The sequence below is a fragment of the Mauremys mutica genome, chromosome 5, assembly GCF_020497125.1.
Source record: "Mauremys mutica isolate MM-2020 ecotype Southern chromosome 5, ASM2049712v1, whole genome shotgun sequence".
Lineage (NCBI taxonomy): Eukaryota > Metazoa > Chordata > Testudines > Geoemydidae > Mauremys > Mauremys mutica.
In genome coordinates this window covers 98441746-98467183 of record NC_059076.1, presented here as the reverse complement: position 1 = coordinate 98467183, position 25438 = coordinate 98441746, and the positions used below count along the sequence as shown (strand labels likewise).

General features: G+C 38.7%; 2 protein-coding genes across 2 annotated transcripts in view; one reads left to right on the top strand and one right to left on the bottom strand.

Annotated features, from left to right (window-relative positions):
• Positions 1 to 2671: 2671 nt before the first annotated feature.
• Positions 2672 to 6287, top strand: SHISA3 (shisa family member 3). Its single transcript, XM_045019240.1, has 2 exons — positions 2672 to 3041; positions 4690 to 6287. Exons 1-2 carry the CDS (start codon positions 2672 to 2674, stop codon positions 5136 to 5138), a joined length of 819 nt encoding a protein of 272 aa, XP_044875175.1. The 3' UTR covers positions 5139 to 6287.
• A 3837-nt stretch (positions 6288 to 10124) lies between these two features.
• The window catches only part of ATP8A1 (ATPase phospholipid transporting 8A1), a 227265-nt gene continuing 211951 nt past the window's right edge, over positions 10125 to 25438 (bottom strand). The window contains exons 35-36 of the mRNA XM_045018807.1: positions 18337 to 18428; positions 10125 to 14810 (exon numbers count right to left, since the gene is read on the bottom strand). Of these exons, the coding sequence (XP_044874742.1) occupies positions 14713 to 14810; positions 18337 to 18428 (190 nt within the window). The 3' untranslated portion in view covers positions 10125 to 14712. The remainder of the gene's footprint in view (positions 14811 to 18336; positions 18429 to 25438) is intronic.

Genomic DNA, 25438 nt, shown 5'->3' with positions numbered 1-25438 from the left:
TTAAAGGACAGGTTACAAACCATAGTTAGTAGTTCCGCAATTTCACATTTGAGTTCTTTCAGAACTCATGGGTGAATTCCATCTTGTCCCAGTGACCTGTTACTGTTAAGTTTATCAATTAATTCCAAAACCTCCTCTAGTGACATCTCAATCTGTGACAATTCCTCAGATTTGTCACCTACAAAAGCTGGCTCAGGTTTGGGAATCACCCTAACATCCTCAGCCATGAAGACTGAAGCAAAGAATTCATTTAGTTTCTCCACAATGACTTTATCGTCTTTAAGTGCTCCTTTTACATTTAAATCATCCAGGGACCCCACTGGTTGTTTAGCAGGCTTTCTGCTTCTGATATATTTAAAAAACATTTTATTACCTTTTGAGTTTTTGGCTAGCTGTTCTTCAAACTCCTTTTTGGCTCTTCTTACTACATTTTTACACTTAATTTGGCAGTGTTTATGCTCTTTTCTATTTACCTCACTAGGATTTGACTTCCACTTTTTAAAAGATGCCTTTTTATCTCCCACTGCTTCTTTTACATGGTTGTTAAGCCGTGGTGGCTCTTTTTAAGTTTTTACTGTGTTTCTTAATTTGGGGTATACATCTATTATGGTATCTTTGAAAAGTGTCCATGCAGCTTGCAGGGATTTCACTCCAGTCACTGTACCTTTTAATTTCTGTCCAACTTCAGAATTAACAAATGACAATGCACTTAAAATTGGCTTCTAGTTTGTAGTGGGTGGTATCTCTTGCTTGCTGGTCTCTAAGGTGCCACAAGTACTCCTTGTTCTTTTTTCTATAAACCAAGTTGTCTCTCCAGCATTCTTAACAGCCTCATTAAGTTTAAGTTCTTCTAAAATTGGCTTTGACAGTGACTGGCTTATAAGGCTTTCTGCATGTTGGTCTGACCCAATATGGCCATTCTTACATAAAAAAATAATTATAATAATAAAGTTTAGTACAGAAACTCCCCAAGATAATGACTTCTTGAGATAGCAATGATGTGAGATAATGACCTTGGCAAATAATGCATTTTAAAAATCTTAGCCTACTAGGAAACGTACTGGTATATTTATATAAGTTTCCCAGTCACAAATCTAGCATTCTGGAGCAGAGTCACTAAAACATAGTCCAATGCTCTGGCCACTGTTGTTTGTCGTGCCACCGTTCACTCTACCCCTTCATCCCCAATGTCCCTGCACCATCACCTTCTGCTGCCACCTCCCACTGTGACCACTGCAAGTTGGTCTCTCGAGGTTCCACCCAGCTCTCAGTGAGGGAACCTTGCTGCTAGTGCAGGCTAAGCTGTCTCTTCCACAGAATCACTGTCCCACAGCAGGTCTAAGCACTTAGACCTGATTGTCAGTGATTTCAGCTCTAGTGACCATTTAACAAACCAAAAGACTCTTTATGAAGTCTAATCAGCTCTCTCTCTAAACAGGAGAGAGGGGCAAGTCAAATAGTGCCTGTGACTCTTAGGCAGATCCCACACCACCAAGCAAAACACCTTTACCCCACCCTCTCTTTCTGCACTAGAATATGACATCCAGACCTCCTGCTTAGGGAGGGCAGTTCAATTGAGGGGGACCAGTGCTTAATTTGTAATGAAAGAGGTGCTGGGGCCCATGCAAGTTTGTTACTTTTGTAACTGACGTGACAAGCCCAGAGGTCCCAGGGCTATGCACTGCCAAGCCTAGAGATGCTGGGGCTGAGCCCTGGCAAGTCCTCACACAAATTAATCACTGAGGGAATAACAACATTTAATGATCCCCACATTTAATACTTAAGTGATTTGTAACCCAACACCAGCCAAAACTGTTCACTTAAGCAGCACAGCTGGGTGTGCTGGATATCTGAGCAGAGTAGGTGTGTTCATGTAAATTCAGTCTGGTCCTGAAGCCTTTCCACCGACTGCTGGCTCATCACTAGCTGTCAGGGGAAAACTCATTCAGACCTTGCTTATAAATAATAATTTGAAATTATTAGGTAGGCTAATATAGCTGAAACAAGCGTGCTGACGTGGTCATAAATAACAGCTATATGAGGAAGCTAGTCTCAGGGCTGCCCAGAGGATTGAGGGGGCCTGGGGCAAAGTGATTTCGGGGGCCCCTTCCATAAAAAAAAGTTGCAATTCTATAGAAGACTATATTCTAGTAGGGTCCTCTATGGGGCCTGGGGCAAATTGCCCCACGTGCACCCCCTTCCCCCCCGGGGCCGCCCTGGCTAGTCTTTGTTCAGACTTTTCTAACCCATTTTGCTTTCTCAGGCACAAGTATTTCCTCATATACTGTATATGCCTTTAAAAAGTGTATTAATGTTTCAATTTCAATTTCCAACCAATGACTAAATTGCCAACACTGCAGTAACTGGGGTGTTGGGGAAATTGGGAAGGGGGGGATCTAGAGAAATCGCAGGCGGGCGGGTCTCTGTGCGCGGCTCCAGCTGCTCCCCCAGACAGTCAGGGCTGAGGGGCGAGCAGGGACCGAGCTCAGCGCCCTCCCCCAGCAAGGGGGGGCTGCGCTCAGGAGAGCCGCCTCCCCCGGCCCCCCATGGGTGCGGTGCGCCGGGGCCGCTACGAGCCGGGCGGGGAGCGGAGCAGCAGCAGCCCGTGTGCGCGTCCAGCGCTGCCGGCGGGGGCAGCCCCGCTAGCCTCGCCCGCCGGGCGCCGCCTGGGATGTGGCCGCGAGCAGAAGTCGCTGCAGCGGCCGTGAGGCGGGGATCCGGGCGCCGAGCCTGGGCTGAGCCGGGCGCCGCTGCCGCCGCCATGGGAGACCGGGGGCTGCTGCTGCGCTACCTGCTGCTGGGCTTCCTGGGCTGGGGCGCGTCCGCCCAGCCGGCGGGGGGCGAGTATTGCCACGGCTGGGTGGACGGGCACGGCCGCTACCACGAGGGCTTCCAGTGCCCGGAGGACTTCGACACGCCGGACGCCACCATCTGCTGCGGCTCCTGCGCCCTGCGCTACTGCTGCGCCGCCGCCGAGGCCCGGCTGGAGCAAGGCGGCTGCACCAACGACCGCGAGCCGCAGCCCCCGGGGGTGACAGCCCGTGAGTGTCCGGTTCCTCACGCTCCAGCTGCTGCGCAGGGCGGGCGCGTGGCCCGAGCCCGGAGCCGGCGCTGGGGACCAGCCGCGGGCAGGGCGCTAGAGCCCTAGGCGGCTCGCGGGCGGCGAGGCGCGGCCGGTCGCTGCGGAGCGCGGTCCCGGTCCCCTCCCGCCCCAGCCCCCAGCTGCTGCGGGCAGCCTGCTCGGGACGCGCCCCCACGCTGCGCGCTACACGCGGCCGGGCGGGCACAGAAAGTTTCCGCCAACTTCCCTGGGAAGCGAGCGAGGCACCGGGCGGCCGGGGATGCGGCGGCGGCAGGTGAAGGGCGAGACTGGCACGGGGCTGAGTCCGGCTCCCCCGTGACGGCGCGGCGGGGTCTGGGGCTCCCTGCGGCGCTAGTGCCCAGGCAGGGGCAGACCCCGCCCTGCCCAGCAGCGGCCTGGGCCGCCCGCCGGCCGCTCCCCGCCGCTGGGTGGGCTCTTGCGGTAGCGCCATGGGCTCGGCCGAGCTGGGGGGCCGCCGTCTGGCGCAGCCCCGGCCACGCATGTCCCCAGGGCCGGGGCCGGGAAGCGCGCTCGGGGCTAAGCCCGCGGCGCTACTTGGGCTCTTGAGCAGCCAAAGGGGAACCCGCGTTACCGGCTCCTTGGCCGCGCGGAGGAGGGGCAAAGGCGGGTAGTTTTATACCTCGCAACGGGTCAGGGTGCGGCTGGAGCATCCTGCGCGAGAATAAAACCCGCGGCCTTCAGCCGACTGAAACCGGCTCCCCGGCCGGCGTCGTCCGGAGAGCGCGTCAGAACCGTTCAGAGCGGTGCCGAACGAGCCCCCACCTGCTGGCACTACGGGGTCTGGTTTAACCGCCCCCACAGCTTAGGAGCGGCCCAGCCATTTAAATCCCATCAAACCAAAAGGCGAGCTTATAGTAAAGAGCTAGTTACCGTGCAATGAAGGAGCAGCTGGAAAGCCAGAGCAGGGGCCGTTTTATTTTTTCCTTTCCAGACGTGACTAACTTTAACTGTAAAAAGAATCAGACTGGGGTTCCGGGAATATATATAAAAGCAAACAAGTAATCCAGCAACAGCACTGAAAGATATTTGGCTGAAAACCGTTCACTCTGAAGTTACTTGCCCCCTAAAAAGGGACTGGAGCTTTTGAAGAGTTAGTCCGTAGTTTCAGGCAGTTATAATTTGCAGCAGTGAGTAAATTTCCGAAAAAAACTTGTTGGAAAAGTGGAGCATGATTCCTGAACAAAGGGAAAACCAAACCGACCACTGAAAACTATACTCGTGCAGCAAACAGGACCATGCGGACTAACCATTCAGAAGTCCAATACTGATCTAAAATAGTAACACTAGGAATTAGTCTATTAAAATTGTCAGCAGCAAAGACTTTTAATTTCTGCATGTAGGAACTAAAGGCTAATTAAAAATCAAATGCAGCTTATTGCACGATCAGTGAAGTTGTTACTTTGTATCAGATCATACTTACCGCTGGCACGCAGTTCACAGTTTATTTGTAATACGTGAAAGGAGCACCTTTTAACAAGCGCGGTAGTTGATGAGAGTTTAAAAATAATATGGGAATTTGAAAACTTTGCGGAGTTAAATAGACGAGCTATTTTGGAGTGTTAAAATTTACTTTTTTTTAAATTCAGAGCCGATCTACGTTCCTTTCCTTATTGTTGGATCCATATTCATCGCCTTCATTATTGTGGGTTCGTTGGTAGCTGTTTATTGTTGCACGTGTTTAAGACCTAAACAAACATCACAGCAGCCAATACGATTCTCTCTTCGAAGCTATCAGATCGAGACTCTTCCAATGATCCTGACTTCCACTAGCCTCCGGACACCGTCCAGACAGTCCAGTACTGCAACCAGTTCGAGTTCTACTGGAGGCTCTATTCGCAGGTTCTCTTTCGCCAGAGCAGAATCTGGGTGTTTAGTGGCATCTCCACCTTCACCTTACACACCGGGCTGCTTACAAACAGGCCATTCTATCCACCTAACTCAACCAGCTGGATTTTTGGTGTCATCACCCTATTTTGGCTATCCTCTCCAACCGGAACCTTCCCTAGCCGGGAGGAGCTGCCCAGATTTTAGCTAGGAGTTTTCAAAAGTAATATAGCCATAGGCGGTATACTGCTGCAGTGTACATTTCACACTAATATGTTCTGTAATTATGGAACTCAAAACCATGTGAATGGGGGAGTTGCCCATTTAAAAGTGCAAGATAGTGTAGAAACTGATACAAATATTTACTTTAGTTGTAAAACGGTTTCCTTGTACTTTGGTCACAACTGCATATAGATCATGAAACATTTTAAACATTTATTGCTCTCAAAAAGTGACCTTTTGATAATTTATTCTAATTTGTGCAGAATTTCTGCAGAGAGATGTAGAAGACCAATTTGGGATAAAATTATTAATAACATAGCTAGAAGAGTTATAAATTACTTTTGAAGTCCAAATGATATTAACTCTGTTATAACAAACCAGGGACCTGATTCTGCAACTCTTGAACAATCGTTTACTCACCAGACTAGTCCCACTTACTGCAATGATACTGCTCAGGTGAGTAAGGGTCGCAGGATCCTGACCTGGGGTTGAGGGAAGAAAGGTATAAAAATGGGGAGTGGGGGGAATTGTCCATGATTATAGATACCAGAATCAGATTTTTTTTTAAAGTGCACATAATATAACTGAGATTAGGGAGCATAACATCTACTTTTGAAAGTAAAGTGTTAGAAAGATAGGGCCAAATATTTTAATACTGTTTACGTTTAGTTTAAAACATGCCCAGTCTCCCCGTAGTCAGATCATTATATATGGAAAAAGTACAACGTGCACAATAGAGATTGTCTATGTAAAATCCTAAAAACATTATTACTTCAAAGCATTTTTATTAAAGGAGAATTTGCTGTATGCATTTTGTTCAGCAACATGTATATAAATACAAATTGGACAAAGTGGTCTCCAAGTTCTATTTGTAAAATTAGTAATGTATAAAATGTAAAGACAAATTCGTAATTTAAAATGTATGTACAGAATTGACAACATTAATTATTTAGTAGTCATATTGAATTGTTTTATGTCAAACTGGTTGAAATTTTAATTTTTGGTTGTAATTCTCTACAGAATGCCATTCACAAACCGTGAGCCTATTAAGCAATGTTCATTTGGTTACAGTGTCAATACATTTATATTTTGTTTTCTATACATTAAAAGTAGTAGTAAATTTTGTTCTTTTGCAAACTATTTTACATCCATACATCTGTGATGCTGCAGATTTAATATAGTTTATAACAGTGTTGAATATGCAGTTAACTAGTCAGATTAACATAACTGATGAATTTAAAGTGTATATAAAAATAAAGATCATTATATTAAATTGTGTATATACTACACTGCTTGAATTTACAGTATCCCATTATATGACTAGGTTTCTTCCTCTGTTCCCTTCCAAAAATAACCAACCAACCAATATAAACCAAAACAAACAAACCAACCCCAAACGTTAACACAATAACAAATCAAAGGAAAGGAAAAATGAGTCCAGTCAGGGCCTCTACCTTTCATGTACTTCTATACACAGAAAGCCATTCTGTCTGTTTGGGTTTCCTGTATCGCTACATTGAACTTGCTTATCTTACCAAACCAGATCTGCTGATGTGCTAGGTATTCTTGAAATATTTTATTATAATAGATGGTTCCATTACACAAGCATTAGGGCAAGTTTAATTATCAAAAGCATATTTAAATTAGTATAAAATTAAGGAATTTAGTTAAAATGATGTCCATCTTTTTTACATTAAAAATGTGGGCCATTTCTCCAGAAAAGTTTGCTTTCTGTCGCTGCTTACCATACACTTCAATCAGATTCTGCTCTCATTCAAGCCAACCTGATTGACTTCAATGGGAGCAGACTAGGGATCTTTCTGAATTTCATTTTTTTCTTCAAGATTTAAGTAGAATTTTGTTCTTTAAAAATAAATGGTCAGGTATTTCATTTTTTACTTTATATTCTAGTTTTCCAATTGTATTTTTTCATAATCTTTTCATAGCATTGTCGACATGAAGTGTCAATAGCCATTTCTACTAGAAATGTAGTAGTAGTAGAACTGTATAAGCAAGAGGAAGAAGAGTCTCTTGATTCTATACATTTGACATTTTAAATCTAATATGCAGCTAATATTGAAAATGTATGGACTTTGACTTCCATTCACACCTAAAATCATAACACAATAATGGATACATTTAAAAATAATTAAAAACTTTATTTCACATCCTTGTAAAATTGCTATGAAAATTTACCAGTCTAGGTTAAAAAAAGTCTATTTGCCCAACCCTTAGCATGATGATTATGAAGAAATTAACACATTGTATTCGCTTATCAAAGAGAAAAAAAATTACTTCTCTCCAGGAAGGGGCAGGTAGAATTTTGCACATCTCTGTTAATGCCCTGTAAGGCCTGATTCTGACTTCAACAGTTTTGTTTGAATAAGGCATACAGGACTAGGTCCTTAAAGAAAGTATTAAATATTTTCTGGAAAAAATTACCCAGGAGTTTATATAGTAAATTAACTCTATCATTGTTTGGGAGCAGCCTGTAAGATCTGTTCACACAACTATTAAGAGTGGCACTACCATGTCAGAGAGAGAGAGATGGATCAGAGGAGACGTGATAGGGGTCTACAAGTACATCCATGAGGAGAGGATTTAGCAGACAAAGGATAACACGATCCAGTGAGTAGAAGCTGAGAATTAGATGAATTCAGACTAGGAAAAAGGGTAAAACAGTGAAGGCAATTAACCACTGGAATGACTTATTTAGGGGATGTGGTGGATTCTGTCTTAAAGTATGCTCCATTGCAACTACAAGTCACAGACTTGATAAAATTCTGTGGCCTATGTTATGCAGGATGTCAGACTAGATGATCATAATGGTCCCTTCTGACTTTAAAGTATGAATCTATGAATACATTAATAACATAGGGACAGAGTTGGCAACTTTTAGTAACGCTGATCTTACTCACACAGGTAGTTTCATTGTTTAAGCATTAGCTAATGTGAGTAAAGGACACCTATGCCACAAAATCTCACCGTAGGGCATGATCCTGCAAGATGTCAAACACTCTGGCCTTAATTCTGTAAAGCACTTGCTCAGCTTCATGCACGTGAGTATTTTAATGTAGGATTGGGATCAGGTTCTTGGAATCTTGCAAGATGAGGCCTTTAGACCTTGACAAAAGGGGTGTGGATGAAGCAGCTGTGCAGATGGGCCTTTGACTAACCTGTGTGCCACATGAGGTGGGAAGCCTGGAAAGAGGTCCTTGGATTACTGTATCCATATTTATGTGGAGCTAGTGATAAAACCCTAGTGTGGGCAATGAGACACTATTCAAGTCCATGGATTGAAATAATGATCACAGCCTGCTTATGGTTTAAAGGTTGAATTTCCCCTATCCCTGTGGACTCTCCAGCATGAAGTCTGATTTATTTGGGCTACGTGTAGGAATGGTGAATTTCATCCCCAATGAAGAGGAAGAACTATAGCTATGGCAATATGGACGCTAAAAAAATCCATAAACTGTAATAATCTCCTAAACTATAATAGTATCAGAGGGGTAGCCATGTTAGTCTGGATTTGTAAAAAGCGACAAAGAGTCCTGTGGCACCTTACAGACTAACAGACGTATTGGAGCATAAGCTTTCATAGGTGAATACCCACTTCGTCAGACACATTTATTAGAGATAAAAGGTAAATTACATTCAGGTCTGTGATGTAGTTTTAATGACCAGTTACGATGTTTGTTTTGAAGGGGTTAGGCGGTGTATGTTGAACAAATTGCATGAAATGAATTAGGTTAATATATGTTTATGCAGTGCAATGCTGCAATTTAGATTAATCAGCATTGTGAGCTCAGTGGGCTTGAGTCTTCTTCCACTTTTACTAGTGTATATTAACTCCACTAACTTCAGTGGAGTGACATCAGTCTAAAATAAGTAAAAGTGACAGGATAATCAAGCCTAGTAACTGAATACTGTCAGATTCATGCACATTATGGATTTAATTTTCAGAGGTGCTGTGCATCTGCAGCTCCAATTGACTTCTACTGGAGTTGTGGTTGTTCACTACTTCTGAAAAACAGAATTGGACTGATAAAACTGACAATGCAAAGTTCTTGATATACTTCTTGCTAGTATCTATAACTTGACAGCAATATTAAGGATATTGGGCCAAATTCTGCTTCCAATTTCTCTTGTGGAAATCTGGAGCCACTCGGTTGACTGGAACAGGAATATTCTGTATTTACAGTGTAGTAAGGGCGCAGATTTGGATTCACTGACTTCAGTGAAAGTTTCATCTGCTCACTAAATATGTCCCTGAAAGAATACCAAATCAGTCTGTGTTAAACTTATTTTGCACACTAACTGCAAAATATGTGCATTTTTAAATAATTTGTCACTTTAATACTCTTTTCTGACCAACTTACATCCCCTGTCACTTTTGAAATTAACTCCATGTTCATAAGGGGTTAATACCTGTCTACAGCCACACTTCAATTCTGGCCTGGATACTCCCACTCTTATTCAGGTGATACACACCATTAAGGGAGAAACATCTTTTGGCAGTGACAGTGGATGATGGACTTTTAACACCAAACCCTCAAAAATCAAACAAGACTCCCTTTTAATCAGTCTCTTCCTTGGCTCTTCCACTGAAAAGCTTTCCTGTTTGAAAGGATGCTCTTCTTGTTCTTTACCATGAGTATCCTCAGACCCTGCCTCACTGGGTTAGTTGCAATCCTCCATGGTCCCTTTTCAACGTTTAAAGCAAACTCCTCATTGACTTCAATGGGACCATGAGTGGACCTCTGCAAACAATCATATTTATTAAAAGTTGTAAAATACTGCAGTATTTTCTCCATTTGCTAGAGTAATACAAAAGTGTTTGGGTACTAGTCTGAAAGCTATTTTATTTCCAGTATGCCTCATTTCAATTGATTAAAATAGAAATAATGAAATGTGAAAAAGTTTTGCTTTGAACTTAACTTGTAGCGCTTGCAATCAAAGCCTTCAAAGTTATTTGTATTTAATGGCAAAGTTTATTCAATTTTTAATAACAATTAAAAGACAAAACATTAAAAATTTGCAGTTCAAAACATGCACATTCACAAAATGCCAATGACATGTAACACTGCATAGAACTGAAAGCGTTACTAAAATTTAATAAAACACACAGGGCATTTAATGTCCAGTTAAAACTAAACCTGAGAAAAACTACCATAAACACTGAGTCAAAAACTCTCCATTCATGCAGCTTCACAATTTCCACAACAGTTTCAGCAGTAATGGTTCAGTGGAGCTGGAAAGTCCTACCCTACCTTGAATGCAAACTTTGCTTTGACATAGTAGCTGCCTTTCACAGCAGTTTATACTTTTGAAACACTGAAATACTTAATGAAAAATCAAGTCAAACGAGAAAAACAGTATTAATGCATCTATGGCTTCTAGTCTAGAATAAAGAAACACTAAAACATGATTTTAGCTTTACATGTTCTGATCACAGCTTTGCAATTACTAATTGTTGTATGTATGAAAAAACTTATGTTTAATTCAAAATACATAAAAAACAAAGGGCCCAATCTTGCAAATTCTTACTCACACAAGTAGTCTTTATTCATATAACTACTGAAGCCAATGGGAGAAAGGGTTTGCAGGATCAGGACAAGTTTTTGGAATGCTAAAATATTCCTTGTTTAATGAAGATGTATCGGACAACATTTGTTGAGTTTTGCTAGGAAAGAATATACCCAGTACTAACAAAGTTGAACTGACCACTTAATTAACTTCCAGATCATTAACTTCTGGATACATTATGTTGTGACTCTATAAATGAAGGCAGAAAAATGACAACTGCAACAACCATGTATTAGCTCAGAAAACTTTAAAATATTAATTCATGCAGACAGGATGATTAACTCATCAAAATTGCAGCTGCTTTTATACAGTATAAATCAAGATAAAAAAATAGGAAAACACTATTTTCCCTTCCTTCAATTTAATGTACATTCTAATTCAAGGTTAAGGCAACAAAGGGAGATCCTTGTGACATTTTGTAAAATATTTTTTTGTGATATTGTGGATTTTTATGGGGTTTATAGGAAACTTTAGCTATCTGTTACTGTCTCAAAATATTTTCTCTGTCATTTTTACACAAATAGAAAGATGATTTATTATAAATCTATTGAGGCTGCTTTCCACATATAAGCCTAAAATCAGGAAATGGCAAAAGAAAGTCCAAATACAAATGATGATTAAGCTTAATAAAATTTCTTAACAATTAATTAACCTTTGAATAACTATTGCATTCTTATAAGTAATTAAAATAACAATATGCACACAAGATCAATTGATTTCTGACTGGCACTGTTTTGGCTTAATTGAAGAAACATTTTTTAATGATAGTTTGTAATTGTCATGCAGTGCACATAAGGCAGACTGCAAATTACCATGTGAATTCCATATTGGACTTTATTCACACAAAACTAAAGGTTTAAGTGATCAGAATAAATGCATTATTATTAGCTATTGTAACTTGACTAAACTATTTTTTCATTAAAATAAATACCTGTATAACCAATGGCTCAAATAAACAAACACATGGTATACTAAATAAATAATATACTATCTTTCTGTGCACTTTAACACTGTGCAAATAAACTGTGTATTGTATACCTGAACTGATTTTTTTTTAAATCTGTTTTACACAGGCACATTTTGCTGAGGTGATCTTATATTTTGAAGTGGAAGTGTATAAGCAGTAAAAAAGCATTTTTTTACTAACTTTCTAAGCAGGACTATTATCTCACAATTGATTACCATAAGACAATAAGCAACATCTAGTATGTGTAAAAATATATCCAAAACAGACTTACAATTAGGGAATAAATGTACATATACAAACTCAAACTCAAAATACATTTTGTGGGGCACTACTTAAAATTAAAATGTGTAAAATCACACAAGGATGACACACATGGTGATGAACTTACACCTGCTTTGGAAATAGAGCAACATATAACATAATGCAACATCACCAGCCAGAATTCCAATATGAGCCCAGGGTCTCAACAAGATGTGCTAATAGCTCTCTATCTTCTTAACAATAAAGAAAAGTGGAATGGGACTAAATTGTGTGTCATTTGTGTCACCAGCTGTAGGTAGCTGGGCATCTTAATTGTCTGAATTCTTGTAAATATAGCATGCTTTATTTTATAGCAAGGTAAACCCAGGATAAGTGAAGCTGCTTGTAAATTTCATCACAATACAATGGTTTGCACTACATTTCTTTGCTTTGCATAATTTTTGCCAAATCAATATTTATGCCTTTTACAACTGAAAAGGATTTTTAAAAATGCATTTACTTTTAAAAAGAGGCAGGGACTGAATTGTTTTATATTAGTTAAGTCACTGAGGAATGTCATTTAAGAAATTTGTTGAAATCAGTCATTCTCTGATGGATGTCAAAAATAGGGATCCATATTTTAAGAAAGAGGCATGCCCCCAATTTTTTTTCTTGCCTTAGGTCAAGTGATATGGCCCTCCCATATTGATCCATCTATTTATCTATGCCTGAAATGGCTTTTCTGAAGGCAGCTCTTCTCTGCATGACTGACTAACAGTGCTGTTTCTAGTGGAATACGTTTTCTTTGTCCCTGTTTCTTCTGTGTTCTCTTGTGTTTAAAGATCACTCAGGGAAAGGGAGAGGAAGAGAATGCATAACATACATATGAAATGTGGAGGGCCGTTCCATCAATTTGTCCTCCTAAGTATGTACTTTCATATGGTGTCTTCCTTGCTGGGGCTTTGAAGTATGATGGGATTTGTATATTTTCTCAAAATGAGAGGTCAGGAAGTTGTGTAGTGTAGTGAAGTGAGATGTGGAGCCTGCATAGTGCTGAAAGGCCAGGGGACAAAGTTTTAATCTTAATAAGTATATGAATAGTCAAGAAATTATTGGTAGGATATGGAACAGCTGAAGAGATATACTGCTTGTTATTTACAATCTAGATTGGATGATTTTGAGGACAAAAAGTGATAAGAATGAAGTTCTTAATAACCTGAAAGGAGAATGGGAAAATTTCTGTTCCATTCTCAGACAACTGACGTTCAAAGAAAAACTGTATCTATTTTACTTAGCCTACCAGTCTGAAAAATTTAAAAATTAAGAAGCATTTTCTCCATATAAAATAAAATTAAAATTAAATTATTATAGTGGACTTTAGGTCAGTATTAAAACAGACAAACTTTAAAAAAAAGTTAAATTGGACTCTGATTGTGCCATTGTCACAAATAAACGTAACATCTGAAGTTAGGCCATCATTTAATATTGGGCGGAGACAGACCAAATGTAATTAATTTTTTAAAATTTCTAATTACAGTGTACTCTTGGTGAGAAGTGTAACTTTTACACTGCTGAGTTGAGCAAATTGTGGAAAATTTTGTTTTCTTTTGTGCATTTTCCCTCCATTTTTGTTAAAAGCTGAAAGTATGGAGGTTTGCTAGTGACAAATAAGCTGTAAAGAACTACTTCAGTATATTTGAGTGCATAGTAGGAGGTGACTCTGGTGCAAATGGAAGAGTACACACCACACAGAGCTAAAAGGCATACATTGCTTTAACAAGTCATGTTCTAGATAACTTTAGAATAAAAGCCCATAAATAGCTAATCTGTCTTTATGAATTAGGACAAACTTTTCTGATCAAATTGTGACCAGGTGTGCATATAAAGCACAAGCATTGCAAAAATGGCTAAAATTATGGTGAAGAAAGGTAAGACAGCAATTTTCATTTTGTTTGTAATTTGAACAAAACTTGGAAATAAGAGCACCATACTAAAAAGTGGCAGCCGTATTAAACAATAAAAAATAAAAAGCTTGTATCAGACCGAAGATGCAAAGTTTCACAGATCTGAAAGCAAGTACCATAAAGGCAACTCCAATTAGGCTCATTATGCTGTATTTTTATCAAGTATGGAGAATCAAGCATGCATTTCTGACATCAGGACTTTAAATTAATTTCCTTTTAAATTTCTCTGCAAATGACTACTGGAGATTCTTGAGAACTGCAATTATGGAACTTCTTTGGCAAACATATTTTTTAGGCTAGTTTGACACAAACACCTTGGTTTGAAATCTTGCTTAATAAGGTGAGTTAACACCATTAAAATGTTGGCTAGTCAGCACTTGTTGAAATCAAAGGCTTGTTATCAACTGTACTTTAAATGTATAGCCACTTATGAACTTGCACAAATGTTAATAATTTATGTATAGTGGTAATCTGACCATTAATGACGCTCCAAGTAATATGATATATGAACAATACTGATTCAGCCTCGTAAATAAGTGATCTGGCAAAACACAAGGTAATTTTCAACCCCTGTTTACGAAGACAAAGCAAATACTTGTGAAAAATGTAAAGAGATGGTGTGTTACAGTAGAGTTGCACAGTGCTTATGTCTATTGAATACACTAATCCAAACTTTATGAAACAAGATCATCATGGATCTTCCTGTAATCTTTGTGACTGGATCCTGCTAGCAGACCCTAGCAAAGATCTAGTAGTTTGTCTTACTTAAGTAATTCTAAAGGCTCTCTGTTGCAAGCTGTATTCCTTCACCATTCATCAGGTCTTTGTTTTGTGGTATCATAAGCTCTTATTACTTCAGATTGGGAAACTATTCCATTTTCATCTTGAGAGAACGCATAGCCATCTGCAGATACAAAACAGAAAATAGTTAAACCCTCATTACTGTTTCAGATATTCTATAGAATTGGAAGACTTCAAACTTCAATGAAACCAAATCAAGATATATCACATCTACTGTTTCCCCCCCACCATCCACTAGGACAGTAACCCTGTCAAAGAAGGAAATTAGGTTGGTTTGGCATGATCTGGTTCTTGACAACAGCTTACAAAATGTTTAATAATTTGTTCTAGTATCTATCCAGGTATCAAAGTTAGGTATAGACTGGTCAAATACCAATAAACCTATCTTCAGAGAGGGCTGGGAGAGAGAAGAACTCAAATCCTTTCATAATACTGGGAGACAGAAAGCACAACAGAAATAATTCTGTACAGTATCCAAGGAATGAATATGATCTCATCAAAAGGCAATAGATTCAATTAAAGGTGATTATATATCACAGAATCATAGAAACGTACGGCTGGAATGGACCTTGAGGAGTCATCAAGTCTAGCCCTCTGCGTAGTGGCAGGACCAAGTAAGCCTAGACCATCTCTGACAGATGTTTGTCCAACCTGTTTTTTAAAACCTTCAATGATGGGGATTGCACAACCTTCCTTCAAAGCCTATTCCAGATCTTAACCACACTTACAGTTAGAAAGTTTCCTAACATCTAACCTAAATCTCCCTTGCTGCAGATAAAGCCCATTACTTCTTGTCCTGCCTTCAGTGGAGATGGAAAAGAATTGATCACTCTCCTCTTTATAACAGCCCTGAACATATTTGAATGCTATCATCAGGTTCGCCCAGTCTTCTTTTCTCAAGACTGAACATGCCCAGTTTTTTTTAACCTCTCCTCATAGGTCTGGTTTTCTAAACCTATCATCATTTTTGTTGCTCTCCTTTAGACTCTCCAATTTGTCCATATCTTTCCTAAAATGTGGCACACAGAACTGGAAACAGTACTCCAGCTGAGGCCTCACCAGTGCCAAGTAGAGTGGGACAATTATCTCCCGTGTCTTACACACAACACTCCTGTTAATACACTCCAGAATGATATTAGCCTTTTTCACAGCTGCATCACATTTTTGCGTCATATTCAATTTGTGATCCACTGTACTTTTCAGATCCTTTTCAGCAGTACCACCACCTAGCCAGTTATTCCCCATTTTGTAGCTGTGCACTTGATTTGTCCTTCCTAACTGTAATATATTGCACTTGTCTTTATTGAATTTCATCTTGCTGAAATTTAGACCAATTTGACAATTTGTCAAGGTCATTTTGAATTCTAATTCAATTTTCCAGAGTGCTTGCAACCCCTCCCAGTTTGGTGTCTTCTGCAAATTTTAAAAGCATACTGTCCACTCCATTATTCAAGTAATTAACGAAAATACTGAATAGTTCCAGACCCAGAACTGACCCCTGCAGGACTCCACTAGATACACTCTCCCAGTTTGATAGCAAACCATTGATAACTATTCTTTGAGTATGGTCTTTTAACCAGTTGTACACCCACCTGATAGTAATTTAATCTAGACCACATTTCCCCAGCTTGCTTATGAGAATGTCATGTGGGACAGTGAAAAAAGCCTTACTAAAATCAAGATATAATCACATCTACTGTTTCTCCCCATCCACTAGGCCAGTAACCCTTTCAAAGAAGGAAATTAGGTTGGTCTGGCATGATCTGGTTCTTGAGAACAGCTTATAAACTGTTTAATAATTTGTCCAGTATCTTTCCAGGTATCAAATGTAGGTATAGACTGGTCTATAATCCCCAGGTTGTCTTTGTTCTATATTTTCCCTTCTCTAGTCCTTTGGGACCTCACCTGTCCTCCAGGAGTTCTCAAAGATAATTGCTGATGGTTCTGAGATTGTTTCCACTACTTCCTGTAGTACTCTAGGATGAATTTCATCAGGCCCTGATGACTTGGATGCATCTAATGTATTTAAATATTCTGTAACCTGTTCTTTCCCTATTTTGGCTTCCATTCCTTACGCCTTGTTGTTAATATAAATTATGTTGAGTATCTGGTCACCATTAACCTTTTTAGTGAAGACTTTGCTTCAAACACCTCAGCGTTCTTGAGGTCATCAGTTATTACTTCTCCTTTTCCACTAAGTAGTAGACCTTTGCTTTCCTTTGTCTTTCTCTTGTTCCTAATGTACTTAAATAACCTTTTCTTATTGCCTTTTATGTCCATTGCTAGGTGTAACTCATTTTGTGCCTTAGCCTTTCTGATTTTCTTCTGACATGCTTGTGCTGTTCTTTTGTACTTGTCCTTAGCAATTTGTCCATGTTTCCACTTTTTGTAGGATTCCTTTTTGATTTTCAGGTCATTAAAGAGCTCAGATGGAGGCATATTAGCCTCTTACTATTCTTCCTATTTTTCATTTGTATCGGGATACTCTGCAGTTGTGCCTTTAATACTGCCACCTTGAGAAACAGTCTGCTCTCTTGAACATCTTTTTCCCTTAGATTTTCTTCCAATGGAACCTTACCTACTAGTTCTCTGAGTTTGATAAAGTCTGCTTTTTTGAAGTCCATTGTCCTTATTCTTCAGCTCTCACTCCTTCCTTTTCTTAGAAATCATGAAATCTATCATTTCATGATCACTTTCACCCAAATTGCCTTCCACGTTCAGATTCACTACCAATTCCTCCCTGCTGGTCAGAATGGCTGTCCCCCAGGTTAGTTCCTCCACTTTCTGGAACAAAAAGTTGTCCCCAAACATTCCAAGAAATTACTGCGAATTTTGTGTTTTGAGATATTACTTTCCCAACAATTATCTGGGTAGTTAAAGTCGTCCAGTACTACCAGGTCTTGTGCTTTGGATATTTCTGTTATTTGTTCTAGAAATGCTTTATCCACCTCCTCGTCCTGATTTGGTGGTCTACAGTACACACCTACAATGATGTAACCCCTTTCATTTTTAGCCAGAGACTATCATCTGGTCTGCCTCCCACCTCCTTCAGGACTTCAGAACATGTGTATATATTCTTGATGTATAATGCAACACCTTCTCCCTTTTCACCTTGCCTGTCCTTCCTGAACAAGCCATATCACTCTATACCAATATTTCAGACATGAGATTTATCCCACGTGCTAGTACAAATATATATTATATTACAAATGCAATCACATACATTGTTTTTGTCAGATCTGACAAAAACCATTATATATATATTTATTTATTTTCATATATTTATTTTCAATAGGTGCCCTTCCTCTTTGGGAAATCAAAATCAAAACAATTTCAGGATGACGGTCCAAAGTTTACATTATCAGACTTAGTAATAAAAGCTGTTTGTAATTCAAACTTAGTGTTTTAACACCAAACAGAGATTTGTCCTTTCTTAAAATATATCAGTATATTAGGCATAATTTTGTGTGTATTTGTTTTAGGTAGATATCTTGTAAAAAGTGTTTTTAATAGTCCATTGTAGCAGAAATCAAGATGGTGCATTTTATGACAAACAATTTTAGTAAAGTATTGTTTTGTGTCTATATTTTGAAACTGCATGTTATTCTTTTTAAACACTGAACACTTACGAAGCAAGTTCTGCTGCAGAGATTCAGAGCGGTACAAGTTCACAGGACTCTTCTTAAAGACATTCTTCAGTAGTTGAGCTCTTTCAGTTAAGCTAGAAAGAAAGTGGAAATTTGTGAAATATGTCAATTTATGAATGATAATGTATAGTTTGCCCATGGGACATTAAACAAGGGCTGGCAAACTTAAAAACTGCCCATTATAAGGTAGGAAAAAATTAGTGATCAATCTTCTATTTAGGTTGTACCTGACCTAATTATTATTAGACATATGATTAAAACCATGGCAAACTAAAATATTTCAAATACTGGGTTTATGTTTGTAAATTTCCTGGGGAGAGACTGGTTTGTGGTTATGTGTTTATACACTGACTAGCATATTGGGGACTCTAGGAGTAACCCTAATACAAATAAATAAACTAACAAAACTACTGAAATATTGAAGTGCCAGATTCTGCCTGGCCCTTTTGGTGCGTAGTGTAAGAGAAGGGGATAGAGACTTCCCCAACCCAGCATAACCTGCATAAAGGCCAGGCAAAATTGCAGCCCCTACATACTAAGAAGTGTAAGGATTACTCCCTACCTGCCCTGCTACTGTGACCGAAAAGGGATGGAAAGTGCAGGGAGGAGATGGCACTAAGGCCATCTGAATGTGTCAGCCAGCCATGTGTGTGTTGGAGTATGCTGCCTCCGTGAAGGAAGTTGCAGTGTGTGCACTTCTGGTGAGCTCTGGAAACTCTTAGAGGGCATTCTGCTTCTCTGGCACATTATTCCTCATGGTGCTTGCTTTTAAAGGGTGCAGCTCATCACTGCTCCTTAATACAGGTATGTACAATTTACATAATCCAGCCCTTAATAATTATCTCCAAAACAAAGTTGCCAAGAATTTTTTTAATTGTTCACGATCTGTCCCTGGGAAACAGGTGCCACGGATAGATGATCCACTATTTTTAGAGACCGGGACTAGATATCCACTATTGATCCACTATTTGAGTCTGGACTAGATATCAATTTTAAAAAGGTTAGTGGCCTGATGGTAACGTACATGACTTGTTTTGGTAAAGTAGTTTTTTTTTTTAAAAGAAAACATTTTACAAGTATATTGATATAAAGTTCCAATCCATTTTGACAAATATAAACAATCTGCCCTGTTTACTATTGTTTTATAGACTTCAAACATATTTGATAATCTGAAGTACATGATAATTACAATTAAATGATAGTGATTAACATTTTAAAGCTGCACAGCATACCTAAATAAGAAAAATCAACACTATTTTTGTTACTGGAGGTGTCTGATTGCCTTGCTACAAATGAGTACTGCACTTTACTAAGTTGTTTTCAGAGATGCTAAGTAAATAGTAAGGGACACATTTTCGCAGATATTTCCATGCGTTTACAATGCAACTAGTAGGTGCATGGTCTTTTGTTCACAAAGGATTTTCAAAGATTTATGTGCACACCCAGGCAGGTTGAAAATTAAGCTAGAACTAAATTGTAGGTATACATGCAGATTTCTGGTAACATACAGATTGCTGGGAGTTTAAAGCAGGGCTTGTATGTGTCATCCAGTTATATACTGTCCATTCTTCTCCCTCCTAAAACTCTGCAACTTAGAGTAGCACCTCTTTACTATTTGTGCTGCTACTGCAAAATATACTGGAATATGATCCAGACAGCTCTTCACCTAAGCACAAGTAGAAAAAAGTAATGGTGGGGAATGAATGGCAATTTTAACCAATCGGATACACAGGCACTGGTCAAACGTTACAGGGTTTGATGTTTTCAGGAACCAAACAGGCTGTCTCCTTACAATGTATCTTTCTTTCCAAATTCTTATAGTTTCCCATGGATAAGACCCTAATTTAGTGACTAGAAAATAGGTGGACTGGCCATAGCACAGAGAGCTTGCGAAAACATGAGAAATATACTTTCTGATAATTTTAAGAAGATTTACTGCAGGAATTGGGAAGGAATGTAGATGAGGACTGGGAATGGTATTACACAGGCTTTTCAGGCAAACCACAGGGACTATGCCCTTAACTGGGCCTCAGTGTCAGACACCACAGTGCTGAATGTTTTGTCTTCTGTGTGTGAGCTACTTTATCAACATGACCTAGGGTGCCCAGATAAAATTCAGAATGGAACATTTTGAATTCATGCTGCCTGCAGAAGCCTTAGAGCTGTGAAGAAACTGTTTCAGTTATAACAGTGTTCATGGCAATCTTGGGAACCCTAGTAAGCTAAGTTAGGATGTACTGTGAAGTGTTTTAATTGATTTTTAAGGCCAGAAGGGACCATGGTGATCATCTACTTTGACCATAGAGGCCATAAGATTTCCCTGAATTAAATTCTGATTCAAGTCCAACAGTTGTGATTTAACTAGAGCACATCTTTTAGATACAACATTTTCTGTGATGAGCATCCACCACAACCTTTGGCAAGTTGTTCCAATGGTTAATTACCATTAAATGGTTAATCACTATTAAAAATGTGTGCTTTATTTCTAGTCTGAGTTTGCCTACCTTCAACTTCTGGCCATAGGATCTTGTTATACCTTTGTCTGCAGGACTGAAGATCCCTCTATTAAGCAAATTTCTGTTCCCAATGTAGGTATTCAACAATGTTAAGAGCCTCTGAGGGGCTGGCGGTAAGGGACATCTAGGTATATTCAGAGCCCACACTAAAGACAAACTATACCTCTCCTGATAGGCTCCCTTTTGTTCTGGCAACCTCTACTCTAATGAGATCCAGAGTGCCACATTCTATCCAACGCTCTAACCCCGGTCACTAGAATGGTGCCTACAGAACAAGCATGACTATCTCCTGCTTGTGGCCTGGAATAAGCCATCAGATGGGTACTTTTGCATATGTAAGCTCTTGAGAACTGGGCCCTAAATGTGCACACTTTAATTTCATATTTGAATACTAGTTATGGAACAATTTCTTATTGGTAGTTTGTGTATAATAAAAACTCAACTATATAGGGCTCAATATCTGAACTGAAAATGTAATTGAAGACAGACAGACATCTTAGAGAAGAAATGTACTAAACTTTCACCCCATACTGTATTTTCAAATACACCTCTACCTCAATATAACGCTGTCCTTGGGAGCCAAAAAATCTTACCGCGTTATAGGTGAAACCATGTTATATTGAACTTGCTTTGATCCACAGGAGTGTGCAGCCCTGCCCACCCCCCGGAGCACTGCTTTACCGCATTATATCCAAATTTGTGTTATATTGGGTGGCGTTATATCGAGGTAGTGGTGTACATAGGGACCCAGTTCTGCACTCCTATTTACCTGAATAGGTATTGTAGAATAATGCTCTTTACTTGTAACTATCTTTTTGGCATTCAAAATGAGTTCTGAAAATAAACTACATCTATCAGAGCCAAATGTAATATAATGTGAGGTGTGATACAAAAGCAATGCTAGGTGGCAGTACCTCAACATTTGTGCTAATTAGGTGCACTAGGAGGCACAGGCTGAACATCAGCGCCATTCAAATACATGAAGTGTGTGTATTCTTAAATAACTTCTATCTCGTATGGTTTAAAGATTTAAATAAACTAGTAATTAAATGCATCTTATTCCATGTAAATTAAGATGAGCAAGAACAGATTAAAATTTGCAACCATCTAAAATGCTTATTGCTTTATATATTCCTATTACATTTCTAGTTTAAGAATATTTAAAAGTGGCTTACATAAAAAGATAATATGACTATATTAAGAAGAGGCACTTGTGACATACAAGTATTTCAATACACTTGCACAAGTCAAGGTAACTAGTCATGTAACTGTTCACATACACCCAATTCAATGCCAATAAAATTTTTTACTAATTTAAAAATATTTTTTTGTAAGTGATGTTAATACTGAAATAGTACACATTTTAAGAGTTGGGTGTGAGGTTGGGAAATGTTTTTTGGCAATGAAGGTCTGAAATAATGGTTTACTTTTAAAACACTTATCCTCTTACTTTTAGTCATTTCAGTTTTAGGCACAAGAGGCTTCTTGGCATATCAGTTACAATGGATCTGATAACAAAATCAAGCCGCCTGCTGTGCAAACTACCTGTTTTACTGAGGCAGTCACATACTATAGGCTCCTACAGGCTTCTCTGATCAGTGATGTTAAAACATTCAAGTTCTCTTTCAGTTAGAAAAGTTACTGTGTAATAATGGGCACCTTCTTGCTCAATCTATTTTCTTACTTTGCTGATAAAAATGAATTTGTACTACTGTTAGGTGTATCGCTTACTGAAGTACAAGATAAAATCTTATTTGGAAGTTGGGCAGAAAAATTCAGATTGCAGAATCTTTATTACTGGGAGGGATGTAAGATTTAATAAGAACACTCATATTGAGTTTGCACTGATCATAATTAAAAATATCTCTTGACTTCAAACCTAAGAAATCTGATATTGAAATCACTGAGAAGAAAAAATATGAAATTTCTAGAAAGTCATTTTTAGAATTAATTTTCACGATATGACCACCTTTTAAAGTACATGATATGTACAATTCAAACATTATTTTTAAAAATAAATAACTTTTTTGTTTTATATAAGCACTGGCAGTAAGAAGTGGTGAGAAATTTTTGCAGCTTCTTTGAAGATTTTCATTAGGTGCATTCAAATCAAAATAGAGAAGGTGAGGACGTGACTGAAAATATGAGGAACAGCTCTAGAGATTATTTATTCCATTCTTATAGACCTTTCTTTTACAACATACAATATTAAAATGTAAAATGCAATGAAGATCACTCAAAAAATAAAACATTTTAGATAATGCCATTCTAAATGTCATTTTAATCCTCATTTTTACAAAGATCTTATCAGAGTATTCAAAAGAATGTTCAACAGAAAAAAGTACCATTTCTATAACTTTGCAGTCTTATTCCTATGAAATATTTATTCAAATACATGCAATGTCTGGGCAAGAAAAGTATTACAATCTGTACTGGACAAATGTGGTAGTTGGTTTCTACATCAACAAATAGCAGTGAAATAATTAACATTTTTGGAATTTAAATAGTTAACGTCTACTTAAAATTAATGACAGAAATTCAAACAGAGGGTCAAATCCTGAACTATTTGTATTTGTGATATTTTTAGTTTCTGTTATGTTTCTTTGCAGACAAGAGGAAATTAATTTGTCAGTTATCTCCTCCTCGTCTTTACAGTTCTCTCCTGACCAGGCAATGCTTCATATTCCCCCACAGTGAAAATTAATGTAGAATTTCATGTGACCAAACACATTTTTCTATTGCACTAAAGTAAAGCACTAAGACGCCAAAGGTATGCTAAAGCACTGCTAGAAAAAATGAGAGAATGCCAGAACAAAATGCTGAAGAATATACAAGAAATGTGCCAGAAATAACTGGTCAGTCTTGTGCCATATGTTATACCCCAAGAGTAAAAATCCTATGAGATGCTATTTTTAAAGCATCAGAATTATAATTAAGTAGTCATCATAGGATTAGAACTCTTGGGGTCTCAAGCCTCCTTTGAAATGAGTGGCAAGCCTGGACATATAAAACCCAAGAATAAGAATCATGTAAGAGGTTATCTGCAGAGAAGCAGAATCATACATAAGTAATCTTCCCTTCTCTGCAACCAAGACTGGGGTATCAGAGTTGGTTTCACTTCTCCTCTGCACTTTTCACGTGACCATGGGAATGCAAGGAAAAGAAGGGAAATTACAGAGAAGGTTGCAAGGAACATAACATGTATCAATCTCTATTGTTAGTGGATCCTGATATCTCCTTGTGGGATAGAACCATTTTGCAGTTGTGGCTCAAGGCGAACACATTTATTATTGGAGTTCTCCACATCCTTCAAATCTGGTGAAATATTTGTTGATTGAGGCTACATTCCCTCTGGAATGGCTGAGGCAATTAATATTGAATTACCTGGATATGACAATTACTCTGACAGCTCCAAGATTCTTTTTAGCCCATTTTAGTATGGGTAATGCATACCTAAGGAGGGCAGCATTTTTTGTCCCTTGATTGCAATCATTACAGTATTTTCTGAACAGACTAGAACCAGATTCAGTGAAATATGAGGATTTTCATTTCCAGTCTGTTGATATTAACGAGTTCTTACTATTTAACCACTTGCTCTGCACAGATGTCTGGTGCATATAGGCTGCTATAACACAGGAGCTTTACTGTTGGTTATTACAATGGTCCAGTATAAATTGTCAATGAAACTACCACCAGATCAGAGACTCCTGACTTTCATTTTCTCAAATAGAGTTTCTTCTACAGCGAATGATATTTTCGCCATGTAATGTGAGTAGATATTAATTAGGGTTGTCGATTATTTGCAGTTAACTCACACAATTAACTCAAAAAATTAACCATGATAAAAACATTAATTGTGAATAATTGCACTATTAAACAATAGAATACTAATTGAAATTTATTAAATATTTTTGGATTTTTTCCATATTTTCAAATATATCAATTTCAATTACAACACAGAATACAAAGTGTACATTGCTCACTTTATATTATTTTTATTACTAATATTTGCACTGTAAAAATGATAAACAAAAGAAACAGTATTTTTCAATTCACCTCATACACAAGTACTGTAGTGCAATCTCTTTATCATGAAAGTGCAACTTACAAATATAGGTTTTTTTTGTTATATAACTTCACTCAAAAACAAAACATAAAAACCAAGTACATAAAAAGTTGTTACTAGGAGGAAGGAGAAGAATTGTTCTTCTTAACCTCTGAGACACTAACTACTTGCACTCTTCTAAGACAAGAAGCAATGGGCTTAAATTGCACCAAGAGAGGTTTAGACTGGACATTAGGAAAAACATCCTAACTGTGAGCATGGTTAAGCACTGGAATAAATTGCCCAAGGAGGTAGTGGAATCTCCATCGTTGGAGATTTTTTAAGGGCAGATTAGACAAACACCTGTCAGGAATGGTCTAGATAATACTCAGTCCTGCCATGAGTGCAGGGGACTGGACTAGATGATCTCTCGAAGTCCCTTCCAGTCCTATGATGCGAATGTAAAACTTTAGCGCCTACAAGTCCACTCAGTCCTACTTCTTGTTCAGCCAATTGCTAAGAG

Excerpts from the sequence above, each read along its gene's own strand:
- SHISA3 (XM_045019240.1), top strand. The coding sequence starts at position 2,672 with ATGTGGCCGCGAGCAGAAGTCGCTGCAGCGGCCGTGAGGCGGGGATCC. Across the intron at positions 3,042-4,689 it reads GCCCCCGGGGGTGACAGCCC|AGCCGATCTACGTTCCTTTC; the intron begins GTGAGTGTCCGG and ends TTTTAAATTCAG.